The sequence below is a fragment of the Oncorhynchus gorbuscha genome, linkage group LG11 (assembly GCF_021184085.1).
Source record: "Oncorhynchus gorbuscha isolate QuinsamMale2020 ecotype Even-year linkage group LG11, OgorEven_v1.0, whole genome shotgun sequence".
Taxonomy (NCBI): Eukaryota; Metazoa; Chordata; class Actinopteri; order Salmoniformes; family Salmonidae; genus Oncorhynchus; species Oncorhynchus gorbuscha.
Window position 1 is genome coordinate 28,892,112 of NC_060183.1, and position 18,030 is coordinate 28,910,141.

The following is an 18,030-nucleotide window of genomic DNA, read 5'->3' on the forward strand; positions in this document are numbered from 1 at the left end:
CGGGCCGTAGAGGATAGAGACACCTGCTCACACGTAGTATCTGATGACGAGGCAGAATACAACTGGACGGAACAAAAGCAAAGCAAACAGCAAACAAGAATCCGACAAGGACAGAAGCAGAAACAGAGAGAGAAATAGAGACTTAATCAGAGGGCAAAATAGGGGACAGGTGTGAAAGAGTAAACGAGGTCGTTAGGAGAATGAGGAACAGCTGGGAGCAGGCACGGAACGATAGAGAGAGAGAAAGAAACCTAATAAGACCAGCAGGGGGAAACGAAGAGAAGAGAAAGCACAGGGACAAGACATGACAATACAATACATGACAGTACCCCCCCACTCACCGAGCGCCTCCTGGCGCACTCGAGGAGGAAACCTGGCGGCAACGGAGGAAATCATCGATCAGCGAACGGTCCAGCACGTCCCAAGATGGAACCCAACTCCTCTCCTCAGGACCGTAACGGGAAACAATGAAGAGGGAATCTAGTGCAATTACTATTATAAAAATGAGACACGGGTAGAGAACTGTAAGAGTTTGAGCAATCAGGACCAAACAGGCCAGGAGAGTAACAACTAGGGACAGACTGAGACATAGCAAGGCTAAGACCAGGAACAGGAGAGAGGCGGTGGCTGTGGACAGACTGAGACACAGCAAGTGCAGGAGCAGGACCAGGAGAGATGCGGTGGCTGGGGACAGACTGAGACACAGCAAGGGCAGGAAAGATGCGGTGGCAGGGGACAGACTGCGACACAGCAAGGGCAGGAGAGATGCGGTGGCTGGGGACAGACTGAGACACAACAAGGCCAGGAGCAGGACCAGGAGAGATGCGGTGTCTGGGGACAGACTTAGACACAGCAAGGCCAGGAGCAGAAGCAGGAAGAGAGTTCCCGGACTTAGTCTGCACACAGTCCGAACAAGCAGCCACGAAACGACGCGTATCACGCTCCTGAGTGGGCCACCAAAAACGCTGGCGAAAAGAAGCAAGCGTACCCCGAACGCCGAGGTGGCCGGCTGACTTGGCAGAGTGAGCCCACTGAAGAACGGCCAGACGAGTAGGAACGGGAACGAAAAGAAGGTTCCTAGGACAAGCGCGGAGAAGGAGTGTGAGTGAGTGCTTGCTTAACCTGCCTCTCAATTCCCCAGACAGTCAACCCGACAACACGCCCCTCAGGGAATCTCCCCTCGGGGTCGGTGGAGGCTACTGAAGAACTGAAGAGACGGGATAAAGCATCAGGCTTGGTGTTCCTTGAGCCCGGACGATAAGAAATAACGAACTCGAAATGAGCGAAATACAGCACCCAACGAGCCTGACGCGCATTAAGTCGTTTGGCAGAAGGGATGTACTCAAGGTTCTTATGGTCAGTCCAAACGACAAAAGGAACGGTCGCCCCCTCCAACCACTGTCGCCATTCGCCTAGGGCTAAGCGGATGGCGAGCAGTTCGCGGTTAGCCACATCATAGTTACGTTCCGACGGCGACAGGCGATGAGAAAATACGCGCAAGGGTGGACCTTATCGTCAGAATGGGAGCGCTGGGACAGAATGGCTCCCACGCCCACCTCTGACGCGCCTACCTCGACAATGAACTGTTTAGTGACGTCAGGTGTAACAAGGATAGGAGCGGATGTAAAACGCTTCTTGAGGAGATCAAAAGCTCCCTGGGCGGAAACGGACCACGTAAAGCACGTCTTGACAGGAGTAAGGGCTGTGAGAGGAGCTGCCACTCGACCGAAATTACGAATGAAACGCCGATAGAAATTCGCGAAACCGAGAAAGCACTGCAGTTCGACACGTGACTTAGGGACGGGCCAATCGCTGACAGCATGGACCCTAGCGGGATCCATCTGAATGCCTTCAGCGGAAATAACAGAACCGAGAAAAGTGACGGAGGAGACATGAAAAGCGCACTTCTCAGCCTTCACATAAAGACAATTCTCTAAAAGGCGCTGGAGGACACGTCGAACGTGCTGAACATGAATCTGGAGTGACGGTGAAAAAATCAGGATCTCGTCAAGGTAAACAAAAACAAAGATGTTCAGCATGTCACTCAGTACATCATTCACTAATGCCTGAAAGACAGCTGGAGCATTAGCGAGACCGAACGGCAGAACCCGGTATTCAAAATGCCCTAACGGAGTGTTAAACGCCGTTTTCCACTCGTCCCCCTCCCTGATGCGCACGAGGTGGTAAGCGTTACGAAGGTCCAACTTAGTAAAGAACCTGGCTCCCTGCAGAATCTCGAAAACTGAAGACACAAGGGAAAGCGGATAACGATTCTTAACCGTTATGTCATTCAGCCCTCGATAATCCACGCAGGGGCGCAGGGTCCCGTCCTCTTCCTTAACAAAAAAGAACCCCGCTTCGGCGGGAGAGGAGGAAGGGACCACGGTACCGGTGTCGAGAGCTACAGACAAATAATCTTCGAGAGCCTTACGTTCGGTAGCCGACAGAGAGTCTAGTCTACCCCGTGGGGGAGTAGTACCCGGAAGGAGATCAATACAACAATCATACGACCGGTGAGGAGGAAGGGAGGTGGCCCTGGACCGACTGAAGACCGTGCGCAGATCATGATATTCCTCCGGCACCCCTGTCAAATCACCAGGCTCCTCCTGTGAAGAGGGGGCAGAAGAAACAGGACGAATAGCAGACACTAAACACTTAACATGACAAGAGACGTTCCAGGAGAGGATAGAATTACTAGACCAATTAATAGAAGGATTATGACAGACTAGCCAGGGATGGCCCAAAACAACAGGTGTAAAAGGTGAACAAAAAATCAAAAAAGAAATGGTTTCACTATGATTACCAGAGACAGTGAGGGTTAAAGGTAGCGTTTCACGCTGAATCCTGGGGAGAGGACTACCATCCAAGGCGAACATAGCCGTGGGCTCCCCTAACTGCCTGAGAGGAATGTCATGTTCCCGAGCCCAGGCTTCGTCCATAAAACAGCCCTCCGCCCCAGAGTCTATTAATGCACTGCAGGAAGCTGCCGAACCGGTCCAGCATAGATGGACCGACAAGGTAGTACAGGAACTTGACGGAGAGACCAGAGTAGTAGCGCTCGCCAGTAGCCCTCCGCTTACTGATGAGCTCTGGCCTCTTACTGGACATGAAATGACAAAATGACCAGCGGAACCGCAATAGAGACAGAGGCGGTTGGTGATTCTCCGTTCCCTCTCCTTAGTCGAGATGCGAATACCCCCCCAGCTGCATGGGCTCAACACCTGAGCCAGTGGGGGGAGATGGTAGAGATGCGGAGAGGGGGGACACTGTTAACGCGAGCTCTCTTCCATGAGCTCGGTGACGAAGATCTACCCGTCGTTCTATGCGGATGGCGAGTTCAATCAAAGAATCCACGCTGGAAGGAACCTCCCGGGAGAGAATCTCATCCTTAACCTCAGCGTGGAGACCCTCCAGAAAACGAGCGAGCAACGGCGGCTCGTTCCAGTCACTGGAGGCAGCAAGAGTGCGAAACTCTATAGAGTAATCCGTTATGGATCGATTACCTTGACATAGGGAAGACAGGGCCCAGGAAGCTTCTTTCCCAAAAACAGAACGATCAAAAACCCGTATCATCTCCTCCTTAAAGTTCTGATACTGGTTAGTACACTCAGCCCTTGCCTCCCAGATAGCCGTGCCCCACTCACGAGCCCGTCCAGTAAGGAGAGATATGACGTAGGCGATACGAGCAGTACCCCTGGAGTACGTGTTGGGCTGGAGAGAGAACACAATATCACACTGGGTAAGGAACGAGCGACATTCAGTGGGCTCCCCAGAGTAACACGGTGGGTTATTAATTCTGGGCTCCGGAGACCCGGAAGCCCAGGAGGTAACCGGTGGATCGAGGCGGAGATTGTGAATATCCTCCGAGAGGCCGGAGACTTGGGCTGCCAGGGTCTCAACGGCATGTCGAGCAGCAGACAATTCCTGTTCGTGTCTGCCTATCATCGCTCCATGGAATTCGACGGCTGAGTAGAGAGAATCCGAAATCGCTGGGTCCATTCTTGGTCGGATTCTTCTGTTATGCAGGTGAGTGAGGACCCAAAAGCGATATAACGGAAACATAGTCTTTTAATGTCCAAACAGGGAAAACATAAATCCTCAATCATTACAGGGGAAGTCCAAACAGGGAAAACACAAATCCTCTAGTTTAACAGGAGAGTCCCCCTTCTAGTTGTTGAGGAGAGTTGCAGGGCTAGCGGCAACAGACTGCAGGTCCCTTCGGGTAGGCGCGGGCCGTAGAGGATAGAGACACCTGCTCACACGTAGTATCTGATGACGAGGCAGAATACAACTGGACGGAACAAAAGCAAAGCAAACAGCAAACAAGAATCCGACAAGGACAGAAGCAGAAACAGAGAGAGAAATAGAGACTTAATCAGAGGGCAAAATAGGGGACAGGTGTGAAAGAGTAAACGAGGTCGTTAGGAGAATGAGGAACAGTTGGGAGCAGGCACGGAACGATAGAGAGAGGGAAAGAAACCTAATAAGACCAGCAGGGGGAAACGAAGAGAAGAGAAAGCACAGGGACAAGACATGACAATACAATACATGACAACAACATGATTTATAGTTTACATCTTGTTGCATTCGCATTTGTGGCTAATGTTAGTTAGGTGACTACGTTAGCTAAGCTAGGGTTTAGGGTTCAGACCTGGGCAGAAATGAGTTATGTTTTGTAGTTTATTTTAAAATACCAACTTTTCAAATAATCAAGGTAGTCAAATATAGTTTATATAGAGCTTCAACTAAAAGGCAACTGTTTTCTTCTGTCAGGACCCGGTTACAAACCCGGGTCCCCAGAGTGAGAAACAGTCACTTAACCAACTGAGCCACGAATAGTCAGCAGAACCCAGAAGATGAGGCAGACACAGCAGTACTTGAGACGGTGTATTTAATGAAGTAAAAAGTGAAGTTCTTCAGGAAAACATGTAACTCCACAACCTCAAAAGGAATTCCATAAGAACAAATGTAATCCTCCAAGACAAAAAGGTAAATCCACAAGGTGGAAGGTATAGAACAAAAAGCCTCAAAAGATACTCAAAAAAACAAAAAATCAAATCAAATCAAATCAAATTTATTTATATAGCCCTTCGTACATCAGCTGATATCTCAAAGTGCTGTACAGAAACCCAGCCTAAAACCCCAAACAGCAAACAATGCAGGTGTAAAAGCACAAACAAGAACAAAAAAACAGAATTCCTCAAGAGAGTCCACCGGGATCAACAAGAGTACATAGAGTACTAGGGCTGGGTGCTAACATACAAACACAGAGCACAGAACTGAGGAAAACAAAGGGTTTAAATACAATCAGGGGAAACGAGGCACAGGTGCAAATAATAATGGGGATCAAGGGAAAACAAAAGGTCAAAAGGCACAATGGGGGCATCTAGTGACCAAAAACCGGAACAACCCTGGCCAAATCCTGACATTCTTCGTTATTCAAATTCAGAAAAACAAATAATTTTTGAAAGTATTTTGAATACCTCTCAGAAAACCAAATAATATTTGAAAGTATTTTGAATACCTCTCAGAAAACCAAATAATATTTGAAGGTATGTTGAATACCTCTCAGAAAACCAAATAATATTTTAAAGTATTTTGAATACCTCTCAGAAAACCAAATAATATTTGAAAGTATTTTGAATACCTCTCAGAAAACCAAATAATATTTGAAGGTATTTTGAATACCTCTCAGAAAACCAAATAATATTTGAAAGTATTTTGAATACCTCTCAGAAAACCAAATAATATTTGAAGGTATTTGAATATAATGATCGTAAGCACATGGTTTGAAGGGTTCTTAGATATTCAGCTTAATATAGTTTATAGCCTAAAATGAAATACATGAGGGACATGGAATCACCTCACCATTAGAGTAGACCACCTTTGCAGCTTCAAAATGACTAACAAATATATTTTCATATTGGATGAGACATAAGGTAGTACAGTAATTCTTGACATCAAGTTCTTATACATGTGCTGTTTTTACATAGGACTTTGGAAATTGCTTTATAATTGCATAGTAATGGAGTTATTACATAATTGGAATTATGGGACAGTCACTATACCTTGTGTGCAGTAGTTACAAAACTCTCAGCTCATTGCTATGGAATTAAAATGCAATTACCAAAGTTTTATGTAACAACATGCTAATAAAATGTTGCTCCAAAAGTAATTACAGTTGTATTAAACAGGCACGAGAACAGGTTAATGTTAAGTGTTACTGAGAATGCTAACAGGAACAAAAAATGGGTATTAAGTATCGGAAGGAAACAAAATATCCCAAAACTAAAGCCAAGAAAATCATGTTAGTTTAAATTCTGAGTAAACCATCCCTTTAAAGATGGTATAGTGTGTGTTTGAAACAAGAACTTAACCTCAGATGGACAAAGAGGTTAGAAGTTGTTTTTGCTAATTTTGCTATTTGCAAATGGCTTTGAAATACTCAGCAGTATTATCAGGTATGGTCAAATTAATTGCAGACTTCAACATTTTCAGTGGCATGTTGAAAGATTCATAGAGTAGTTGAGCGTCATAACTTATTTGAACTTATCGGTACAAAATATTGGTAGTAATTTTTGGGATCTGTATTCAAATAGTTGTCGTCACCTCCAAAGGAACTACAGTATGTGTTCCCCAGAAAAAATAGTTACTTTCCACAAAGCCTAGTAAAACTATAATTATTCCAGGTCTGTTAGGGTTAGGATATGGGTTAACTAACATGCTAAGTAGTTGCAGAACACTATGGTTGAGGTTAGCTAAAGTTGTGGTTAGCTAAAGTTACTTTTTAGCTAAAGTACTCAAGTTGTCCCAGACGCGATTCGAATACTCAACCTTTGGTTTGCTAGACGTTTGCATTATATCCTCCCTGACCATCCTCCCTTCTATGGTTTTGCTAAATTTAGCTGTTAAGTACCAGTGTCCTGCCAAAAGCTCACACTGAATGAGGCCTGAGCCTTTTGCCTTTATCATGACTTTACTGACATTTAGGCAGATAGCTAGTAAACTTACAATTATCAAGTGATACTCATATGGTAATTAGCGAGGTAGTTGGCTAGCTTGCTAATTTAGTCAGCCAGTTAGCTAACATAAATACGCCTGCCCAAAAATCAACAGAACTGATTTGTCAATGAAAGAGAACAGACTGTCTGTTTGACAAACATGAACCACAAAGACAGGAGAAAATAACTACATTCTAAAGGCAAATTCAACCATAGATAGCTACTAGCTAACGTTAGTGATGCTATCACTACCTGTCCTATTTGTTTCCCAGTGCTAGCTAGCTAGACTAGCGTTAGCCCATCACAGAGATTTCAGATTGTGTGAGAGCAGAGCAGCAACGTGAAATAAAATGTACAACCCTCATAGCTACACAATCAACACGTGTTGCTTGCCTTGAGTGAGAATGTATTATCTCTACCACTCCTATAAATGATCTTTTTCTCCTTCAAAAATATGAACATTTGCTGTTAGAAGGTGTCATATTACAGGACATGCACCAAATGAGCTTCCCTTCATTTTGACTGTGAGATTGGTTTTAATTATATCAACAACACCTTTCTTAAATATTCAAACGGAAGTTGAAGGTCATAATTCATGTTTCTCTGTGATTTGAGTGTCACTATTGACAACTTTGTTGGATTTCTTTCATGTCTGTTCAATAGTTGTCTATGGCAGAATGATCATTTAAAAACCTATCTTCGTGTAAGAAAACTGGTGAACGGATCTGGGCGTCGTGGTGAGCATTTGGGGAATGTAGTTCTTTGTGGACGTGAGCAATTTCATTCCGGAATATGGAGGGTTCACAGAGATAAGACGAGGAGAAAAAGTATATTTAGCATGAATGCATTGCCCAATCAACACTATCGTAACCACTAATGTTAGAATTGTAGTACAGTATTTTGATTTCAGCCCTCCTACTGAAGTGTAATGGCTTATGTGTCATGTGCTCATGTGTGTTTGTATGACATACAGTAAGTAAGCAAGTGAAGAAATGTTGTTAGTATGCGAGGTTTTCTGTAAACCCGTGTGTGTATGTTTCTGTGTGTGTGTGCGTGTGCGTTTGCGTGTGTCAGGCGCTGTACAAAGAGGAGTTTGAGAAGAACAAGGGGAAAGGCTTCAGCGTGGTGGCCGACACACCGGAGATGCAGAGAGTGAAGAAAACGCAAGACCAGATCAGCAACGTAAGTCTACTTACTCTGTATCTACATTTTCAAAAACAGAACTAAACCCAGTATAGAGTCAACATTCCTAATGAACTGCACCCACTTCCCTATCTCCCCCTCTTCTCACTTTGGACCGAAAGATTTTAGCTGCAAAGGTCATTGCTACTAGCCTGGTCCCACATCTGTTTACTCTTAATATGTATACAGATCTGGGACCAAGAACCATTGCTAATAGTGCTACGTACAAAACTGCAGTCCTTCTTTATCCTTTTTCCATCAGCAAACATAAACTCATTTTCTCCTGACTGACCAAACTAATAGACAGATTTTGTCAAATGGACTGGCTCAATCTATCTCATTCCATCTCTATATCATATATCAGATAAGGCTAAAAGAATGAGACTGTTAGAGACTGTAGTATTCCCTAGAGGTATAATGGAGAGCCATGGCTAGAATTCAACACTATCTCTCCTCATTCCACTCTGATACTGCTGCTCCAAGGAGAGAAAGAGAGTGAGAGAGGGAGCGAGAGAGAGAGAGAGAGAGAGAGAGAGAGAGAGAGAGAGAGAGAGAGAGAGAGAGAGAGAGAGAGAGAGGGGGAGAGAGAGAAGGGAGTGGGAAGAGAGGGGAAAGGGGAAATATAGAAAAAGGCAAGAGAGAGCAGGAGGAAGAGAGAGCGAGAGTGAGAGTGTCTATCTGGGGAACAGCAGCAAACTGAGAGTGGACATTCACTTTCTCCTCATAGCTGAGGGAGTTTGACCATATAGGGCAACACCTTCTGGGGCCCTAAGAAATGTCTGAAATGTGACTTCAAGTGTCAGACTAACATAATCCCCTCCACCGACTCCCTCCTCGTTCTGTCTGTTTATGTTTCACCTTTCATTATTTCCTCTTACTCTCTGTGTTTCTGTCTAGATATGACCTCTCTCTCTCTCTGGTCTTTCTGTCTCGTTGTTGTCCTCCCCTCTCTCTGCCCGTCTCACATTCTTAACTCTTTATCTCTCTTTGATTTTTCTGAATGCTTGCCTCAGTCTGCTTCTAGCTGTTTTTGTCTTTATTCTATTCTAGCTATTTTCTCTGTTTTCTTGTCTTTCTTTCTGTCTTTTACATACACTCTATATTTGTTATCCCTCTTTTCCTCTTGTTCTAAAGCTCCTTAGTAGTTTGTTGAGTTCCCAAGCTTGTTTACTTCAGGTCGTTTGAGGACGAGTTGGTTACACAGGGCTGCACTTCGCTTCCTCTGGACATTCAGTCCTCTGTTTCCTCCATCCTCAAATTTCAATGGCTGCATTCCAGTAGTTGAACACAGTTCGGACAGATCGTCTCCTTTCCTTTCATGGCAACTTGTCTCCAATAAGGGTTAGTAGATACAATTTCTACTGGTTTATGAGAACTACTAACCCTATCCAGCCCTTTAAGACAAGTGGTCATGAAGGAAAGGAAACAAGGAAAGGAACCATTGTAGGATTTTCTTAGCACACGGTTGTGGATGGGAAAGTGATCTCGTTTTAAAACTTTAGAGCAAACCTCCTACCAAACTTATGTGATCAGGGCTTAACTTGGTTGCAAACGTAGTCATTGTTAAATCACTGTTGTCTTTGAACTGTAATTTCCTCTTTGTTTTTTTTCAATACCTCCAAAAATGGTACTTCACACAAACCTAGACTATTGCGTTGTTGATGGCAGAATTTGGCAACATAGTGACCCCTTCTGGAACGATCTATAAAGTGCAGTATTCTCTCAGTACATTGTATGATGTCTCCGTTCTGTCGGTCTGTCTGTCTGTCTGTCTGTCTGTCTGTCTGTCTGTCTGTCTGTCTGTCTGTCTGTCTGTCTGTCTGTCTGTCTGTCTGTCTGTCTGTCTGTCTGTCTGTCTGTCTGTCTGTCTGTCTGTCTGTCTGTCTGTCTGTCTGTCTGTCTGTTTGCAGATAAAGTATCATGAAGAATTTGAGAAGAGCAGAATTAGTAGTGATGCCCCACCCCCAGTGAATTCCAGTCAAGGTAAATACTCCACACACATGCAGGCACATGCGACGTGCACACACTCATACGCGCACATACACACGCACATACGCACACACACACACACACACACACACACACACACACACACACACACACACACACACACACACACACACACACACACACACACACACACACACACACACACACACACACACACACACACACACACACACACACACACACACACACACACACACACACACACACACACACACACACACACAATAAAAAGCATACTGTAACAGACCTGGCTGGGTTCAAATACTATTTTGGGTATGCCAGCTAACTTATAGACATTTGGAAGTAAGTATTTGGATATATAGAGAGGGAAAGAAAGAGAGAGGGAGGAGGTTAGAGAGGAAGTTGGGGAGGGAGGGAGAAATAACCCAAAAGCCCATTTTGACTTGAGTATTGCGTCCAACCATTTTTTCCTCATATGGTCTATTATTCATGATTTTAGAAAAGTCAATTGATAAGCTAATAATGCTTCTCACTGCCAGTCTCAGTACACAGTCCACTATCAAGCAGCCTGATGTCCTAATACTACAAATTGTTTTAAATGTCTATGTCTTCCTTGCATCTATAGTATTAGGTAGTATTAGGCCATACTTCCAAGTCATTACCAAAAATGTATTAATGAATTATTCTGAAATGTTGCATAAAGCTGGAAACTTTAAGATCGGCTTCCAGTTGACAGCAGCACCTGGTTTGGGCTGGGAAGAAACAGGCGAGCGCAATTAGTAATCAATCAATGATGTCCTAATAGAGCAGTTGGAAATACCAGCACTGTGCATACGAAAAATATTTAATTGGTGGTGTGATGCAACTTGACAGAAATTAACAATTCAATAATTTCATCATTCACAACGAAGTTGTACAATATTTTGAAAATAAGAAATATGTATTATTTACAGTGTATTCGGAAAGTATTCAGACCACTTGACTTTTTCCACATTCTGTTACATTACAGCCATATTCTAAAATTGATTCAATTGAAGTTTTTTCATCATCAATCTACACACAATACCCCATAATGACAAAGCAAAAAGCTGTTTTCTAGAAATGTTTGCACATTGGTTAAAAATTAAAAACGAAAATATCACATTTACATAAGTATTCAGAGTCTTTACTCAGTACTTTGAGTACCTATGACAGCAATTACAACCTTGAGCCATCATGGGTATGATGCTACAAGCTTAGCACACTTGTATTTGGAGAGTTTCTCCCATTCTTCTCTGCAGATCCTCTCAAGCTCTGTCAGGTTGGATGGGGAGCGTCGCTGCACAGCTATTTTCAGGTCTCTCCAGAGATAGGGTTCAAGTCCGGGCTCTCTCCACTCAAGGACACTCAGAGACTTGTCCCAAAGCCACTCCTGCATTGTCTTGGCTGTGTGCTTAGGGTCATTGTCCTGTTGGAAGGTGACCCTTCACCCCAGTCTGAGGTGCTGAGCTCTCTGGAGCAGGTTTTCATCAAGGATCTCTCTGCACTTTGCTCCATTGATCTTTCTCTCAATCCTGACTAGTCTCCCAGCCCCTTCCACTTAAAAACATTCCCACAGCATGATGCTGCCACCAAAATGCTTCACCGTAGGGATGGTGCTAGGTTTCCTCCAGATGTGACGCTTGGAATTCAGGCCAAGGAGTTCAATCTTGGTTTCGTCAGGCCAGAGAATCTTGTTTCTCATGGTCCAAGAGTCCCTTAGGTGCCTTTTGGCAAACTCCAAGCAGGCTTTCATGTGCCTTTTTTACTGAGGAGTGGGCTTCAGTCTGGCCACTCTACCATAAAGGCCTGATTGGAGGAATGCTGCAGAGATGGCTGTCCTTCTGAAAATTTCTCTCATCTCCACAGTGGAAGTCTTGAGCTCTGTCAGAGGGACCATCGGGTTCTCGGTCACCTCCCTGACCAGGGCTCTTCTCCCCCGATTGCTCAGTTTGGCTGGGTGGCCAGCTCTAGAAAGAGTCTTGGTGGTTCCAAACTTTTTACATTTAAGAATGATGGAGGCCACTGTGTTCTTGGAGACCTTCAATGCTGCAGAAATGGTTTGGTACCCTACCCCAGATCTGTGCCTCGACACAATTCTGTGTCAGAGCTCTCCGGACAATTCCTTCGACCTCGTGGCTTGGTTTTTGCTGTGGGACCTGTGGGAACTTATACAGACTGGTGTGTGCCTTTCTAAATCATGTCCAATCAATTTAATTTAGCACAGGTTGACTCCAATCAAGTTGTAGAAACACCTTCTTTGCCTGCTTTGAGGATAATACAGTGCCGCCGACATGGCCAGCAACCAAGAACTGTGGGCTCTCCTTTTCCGTGGCCAACGTGAGTAAGACATTTAAACGTGTTAACCCTTGTAAGGCTGCCGGCCCAGACGTCATCCCTAGCCGCGTCTTCAGAGCACGCGCAGACCAGCTGGCTGGTGTGTTTACGGACATATTCAATATCTCCCTATCACAGTCTGCTCTCCCCACATGCTTCAAAATGGCCACCATTGTTCCTGTACCCAAGAATGCAAAGGTAACTGAACTAAGTGATTATCGCCCCGTAGCACTCACTTCTGTCATCATGAAGTGCTTTGAGAGACTAGTCAAGGATCATATCACCTCCACCTTACCTGTCACCCCAGACCCACTTACAATTTTCATACCGCCCCAATAGGTCCACAGACGATGCAATCGACCATGGCACTGCACACTGCCCTATCCCATCTGGACAAGAGTAATACCTATGTAAGAATGCTGTTCATTGTCTATAGCTCAGCATTCAACACCATAGTACCCTCCAAGCTCATCATTAAGCTTGAGGCCCTGGGTCTCAACCCCGCCCTGTGCAATTGGGTCCTGGACTTCCTGACGGCCGCCCCCAGATGGTGAAGGTAGGAAACAACATCTCCACTTCGCTGATCCTCAACACTAGGGCCCCACAAGGATGCATGCTCAGCCCCCTCCTGTATTCCCTGTTCACCCATGACTGCGTGGCCATGCACGCCTCCAACTCAATCATCAAGTTTGTAGACGACACAACAGTAGTAGGCTTGATTACCAACAATGACAAGACAGCCTGCAGGGAGGAGGTGAGGGCACTCAAAACAACCTCTCACGCAACGTCAACAAAACAAAGGAGATAATCGTGTACTTCAGGAAACAGCAGACCTCAGGAGGCTGAAGAAATGTGGCTTGTCACCTAAAACCCTCATAAACTTTTAGAGATGCACAATTGAGAGCATCCTGTCGGGCTGTATCACCACATGGTACGGCAACTGCACTGTCCACAACCACAGGGCTTTCCAGAGGGTGGTACGGTCTGCACAATGCATCACCGGGGGCAAACTACCTGCCCTCCAGGACACCTACAACACTCAATGTCACAGGAAGGCCAAAAACATAATCAAGGACAACAACCACAGCAACTGCACTTCCCACAACCACAGGGCTTTCCAGAGGGTGGTGCGGTCTGCACAATGCATCACCGGGGGAAAACTACCTGCCCTCCAGGACACCTACAACACCCAATGTCACAGGAATGCCAAAAAGATAATCAAGGACAACAACCACCCAAGCCACTGCCTACTCACCCCTGCATCAAAGCTGGGACTGAGAGACTGAAAAACAGCTTTTATCTCAAGGCTATCAGACTGTTAAACAGCCATTACTAACACAGAGAGGCTGCTGCATTCATACAGACTTGAAATCATTGGCCACTAGTTACTTTAATAATGTTTACATGTCTTGCATTACTCATCTCATATGTTTATACTGTATTTGCTTATGCTGCTCTGTCATAGCTCACCCATATATTTATACATATATATTCTTATTCCATTCCTTTACTTAGATGTGTGTGTATTAGGTAGTTGATGTGGAATTGTTAGAATGCTGCACCCTCTGAACTAAAAGTGTTTCGCTACAGTCGCAATAACATCTGCTAACTATGTGTTTGTGACCAATAAAATGTGATTTGATGATTTATCAAGGATGATCAATGGAAACAGGATGCACCTGAGCTCAATTTCGAGTCTCATAGCAAAGGGTCTGAATACTTACTGTTTTGTATTTTTTATAAATGGGAAGAAATAGCTAAAAAACTGTTTTTGCTTTTTCATTATGGGGTGTTGTGTGTAGATTGATGAGATGTATTATTTTTTAAATCCATTTTAGAATAAGGCTGTAACGTAACAAAATGTGGGAAAAGGGAAGAGGTCTGAATACATTCCGAACATGCTGTATAATATTCCATTCAAAATTTTGCTATGAAGCATTGCAATTCATTATGTTGAGTAAAACACAGAATATTTCAGAATTTGTGTCCCGGTGTCATCATTTTTTTTCTTAATATACCCAAAGCAGCCTATGTGCCAGAATGTCTCTGCTTCTGCTTTAGAAAGCTAATTGGTTGTTAATGCAACACTGTCAAATTAAGCCAATCTTTAAATCTTTCTTTCCGCTCTTGAGCCAGCCAATATTAAGCTGGCAAGAGGGACAACAATGACTACGTTTAGACAGGCAGCCCAATTCTGATCTTTGTTTCACTAATTGGTATTTTTTGACCAATCAGGTCAGCTCTGAAAAATAACTGATGTGAAAAGATCTTATGTGATTGGTCAAAAAACCAATTAGTGGAAAGAATATCAGAATTGGGCTTTCTGTCTAAACGCAGCCTATGTAGCTAACATGGCTTGAATACAGTACATCCAACACAACAATAAAAGTTTTACGTTTTAAATCATTTTAACATTTTAAACAGCAACATTTTATTAATCAACATTAAAAGAAGATAAAATACAACAGTGTTATTTTCAATGTTTTCATCCTGTCAAGTTAAATGAACGGCTATTGATGATTGTACATCAATTGCAAAAAAGAAATGTATTTACAACTAATGTTCTCGTTGCGAAATATCCAATTAAAGACTACCTGTAGCCATCTCCCATTCAAACCTGTGTGAGAAAACGCGAATGGTCATAGAAGAAGACAGTTTAAAGGTAGACTCTGCAAAATGACATTGCCATGAGCAGCACCAGAGATATTCAGATGAGCGAGATGCAAGACTTCCCTTTCACACGGTCAAACACAGTATCTGCGCATGTGCACGGATTCGCCTCATGCTGTTCACAGCGTGGTAGCCAAGAATCTCAAATATAAAATAAATTTGTTTAACACTTTTTTGGTTACTACATAATCCCATATGCGTTATTTCATAGTTTTGAGGTATTGATTATTATTGTACCATGTAGAAAATAGTAAAAATAAAGAAAAACCCTTGAATGAGTGGTTGTGTCCAAACTTTTGACAGGTACTGTATATTTTCTTTGAAATACACTGATAAATCCAAACAATTCAGATTCATATTTCTTCAATAGGTGTTTTAATTGAGGTGAAAATAAGTGGTTTCTCTAATAGGGGTAGAGTTATAAACTATCTTGGTCACGGAGCCTTCGAGGACAGCGACACTGCATTACACAAATCATGGATCAATAGATTGCTTGATGAAGCCATCCAGGTTGGTGCCCTTGTACACCGGTGCTCACCGGAGTCGTAGAACCCCCGTCTTTTGCCATTGGAGGCGACCTTGGCACATTTCTGCCTGTGTTTCTCCAGGCGGTCGGGATGAAAGCGCCAGCCACAGACATCACACTCTTTCAGGTTGAAGTTGGCTGATTGCAGTTTTGAAACTGCAGTAAAGCTTTCTGTAACTGCAGTCGACTGTGGTATTTTGGGTGCAGTGATTGCAGAAATAACTGCAGTGTACTGAGGTTGAACTACAGTTATACTGCACTGTAACTGCAGTTACACTGCAAAATTACTGCAGTCTTTTTTCATAAGGGATGGAGCAGCTCACAGAAGAATGACATCGGTAGGCGGTAGGTAGGAAAGACTTTCAACTTATATCTACCAGTAAATCCTAACTAAGGCAACAGTGGGTATGCAAACCAGGTTTCAAAAAAATTTGGTCCAATTTGCGATGTGCAATTCAGTCACCATGCGCGGTTTGCATGAACATTTCTAAAGGCTTCCCCCCCCCAAAAGTTGCCACATTTTAGAGGCGGGGCGAAAAAATAGTTTGCTTCTCCATTCCCAGCGCGCCTCTCCAAGGTGCTGTCGGAGAGATGCATCTCTGCAGCGCTCCACCGACGTTCTGTAAAAAATAATCTAACATAAATCATATAGCAGATAGAGGATATGATAGAAAGAGTATGTGGCCTTTTCTGCAGCCTACAGGCTGGAGATACAATGTATGACATGATGTAATGAGATGGACACGTTTCACATCATGCAGGTTTCTCCAATCAAATAGCCTGCAACGAAATGGCACTCAACTCCCCCCCCCCCCCCAAAAAAAATACACTGTCATCTTAACAAACAACATATCCTAAAAACAGGACAGGACGAAGTAAAATGGACAATATGGAATGGACAATCACAACTGTTGTCGAGGAGTTTCAACCCATTGTCATGATCAGTGGTTTGAAGTTTGTATCCATCCATTTTCGAAAAAGAAAATACTTTTGCATTTCCCGCTGTGCAAATAGGCTCGCGATAACTCCTGATAAAGTTGGGTAGATGATATTCAGAGCTTAAATAGCCAAATGAATTAGTCGCATGAATCAGGACGAAGAAAGCCAATACAATGGCCTGTTTTACAATCGGTGGGCCTACTACATGGATGGGCATTCATAAAATTCCATTGTGGGCTGACATGGTAGGCTATACCCCAGTAAGCACGAGCCAACCTTATTTGGACTTTTTTTTCCCCTGCCCAGATGTCGTTTTTTTGTGTTTTTTTTTACAAATGGTAGGCTTGCCACATAGATTGGCATTAATACGATGCCATTTCAGGCAACACTGTGGGCAACACCTCAGTAAGCACTGACCGACGCCTTTTGGATGTTTTTTTTTTGGTGCAGTTCCAGACCGCCCTTGATTTCGACATCCACGGACATTGGTTTTTGTTCCAGTCCAGACCAAATCTGAATCAATCATAAACGTCAATGTTTGGTTCAGATTTGGTATGGTCTGGACTAGGGCTGTGGCGGTCACAACATTTTGTCAGCCGGTGATTATCAAGCAAGTAACTGTCGGTCTCACTATAATTGACCATAAATGAACACCACATTTAGCATCTCCTGGCTTCTACACATACAGTTGAAGTCGGAAGTTTACATACACCTTACCCAAATACATTTAAACTCAGTTTTCTTTACAATTCCTGACATTGGATCACCAGTTTATTTTAAGAATGTGAAATGTCAAAATAATAGTAGAGAGAATTATTTATTTCACATTCCCAGTGGGTCATAAGTTTACAAACACCCATTTAGTATTTGGTAGCATTGCCTTTAAATTGTTTAACTTGGGTCAAAAGTTCCGGGTAGCCTTCCACAAGCTTCCCACAATGAGTTGGGTGAATTTTCGCCCATTCCTCCTGACAGAGCATGTGCAACTGAGTCAGGTTTGTAGGCCTCCTTGCTCGCACACACTTTTTCAGTTCTGTCCACAATTTTTCTATAGGATTGAGGTCAGAGCTTTGTGATGGCCACTCCAATACCTTGACTTTGTTATCCTTAAGCCATCTTGCCACAACTTTGGAAGTATGCTTGGGGTCATTGTCCATTTGGAAGACCCATTTGCAATCAAGATTTCACTTTCTGACTGATGTCTTGAGATTTTCCTTCAATATATCCACATCATTATCCTACCTCATGATGCCATCTATTTTGTGAAGTGCACCAGTCCCTCCTGCAGCAATGCACCCCCACAGCATGATGCTGCCACCCCCGTGATCCATGGTTGGGATGGTGTTCTTCGGCTTGCAAGCCTCCCACTTTTCCCTCCAAACATAA

General features: G+C 43.8%; 1 protein-coding gene across 1 annotated transcript in view; it reads left to right on the forward strand.

The window, feature by feature from the left end:
- The window catches only part of LOC124048456 (LIM and SH3 domain protein 1-like), a 36,633-nt gene that overhangs the window by 11,628 nt on the left and 6,975 nt on the right, over positions 1 to 18,030 (forward strand). Inside the window, exons 4-5 of the mRNA XM_046369276.1 lie at positions 8,076 to 8,183; positions 10,094 to 10,166. Of these exons, the coding sequence (XP_046225232.1) occupies positions 8,076 to 8,183; positions 10,094 to 10,166 (181 nt within the window). The remainder of the gene's footprint in view (positions 1 to 8,075; positions 8,184 to 10,093; positions 10,167 to 18,030) is intronic.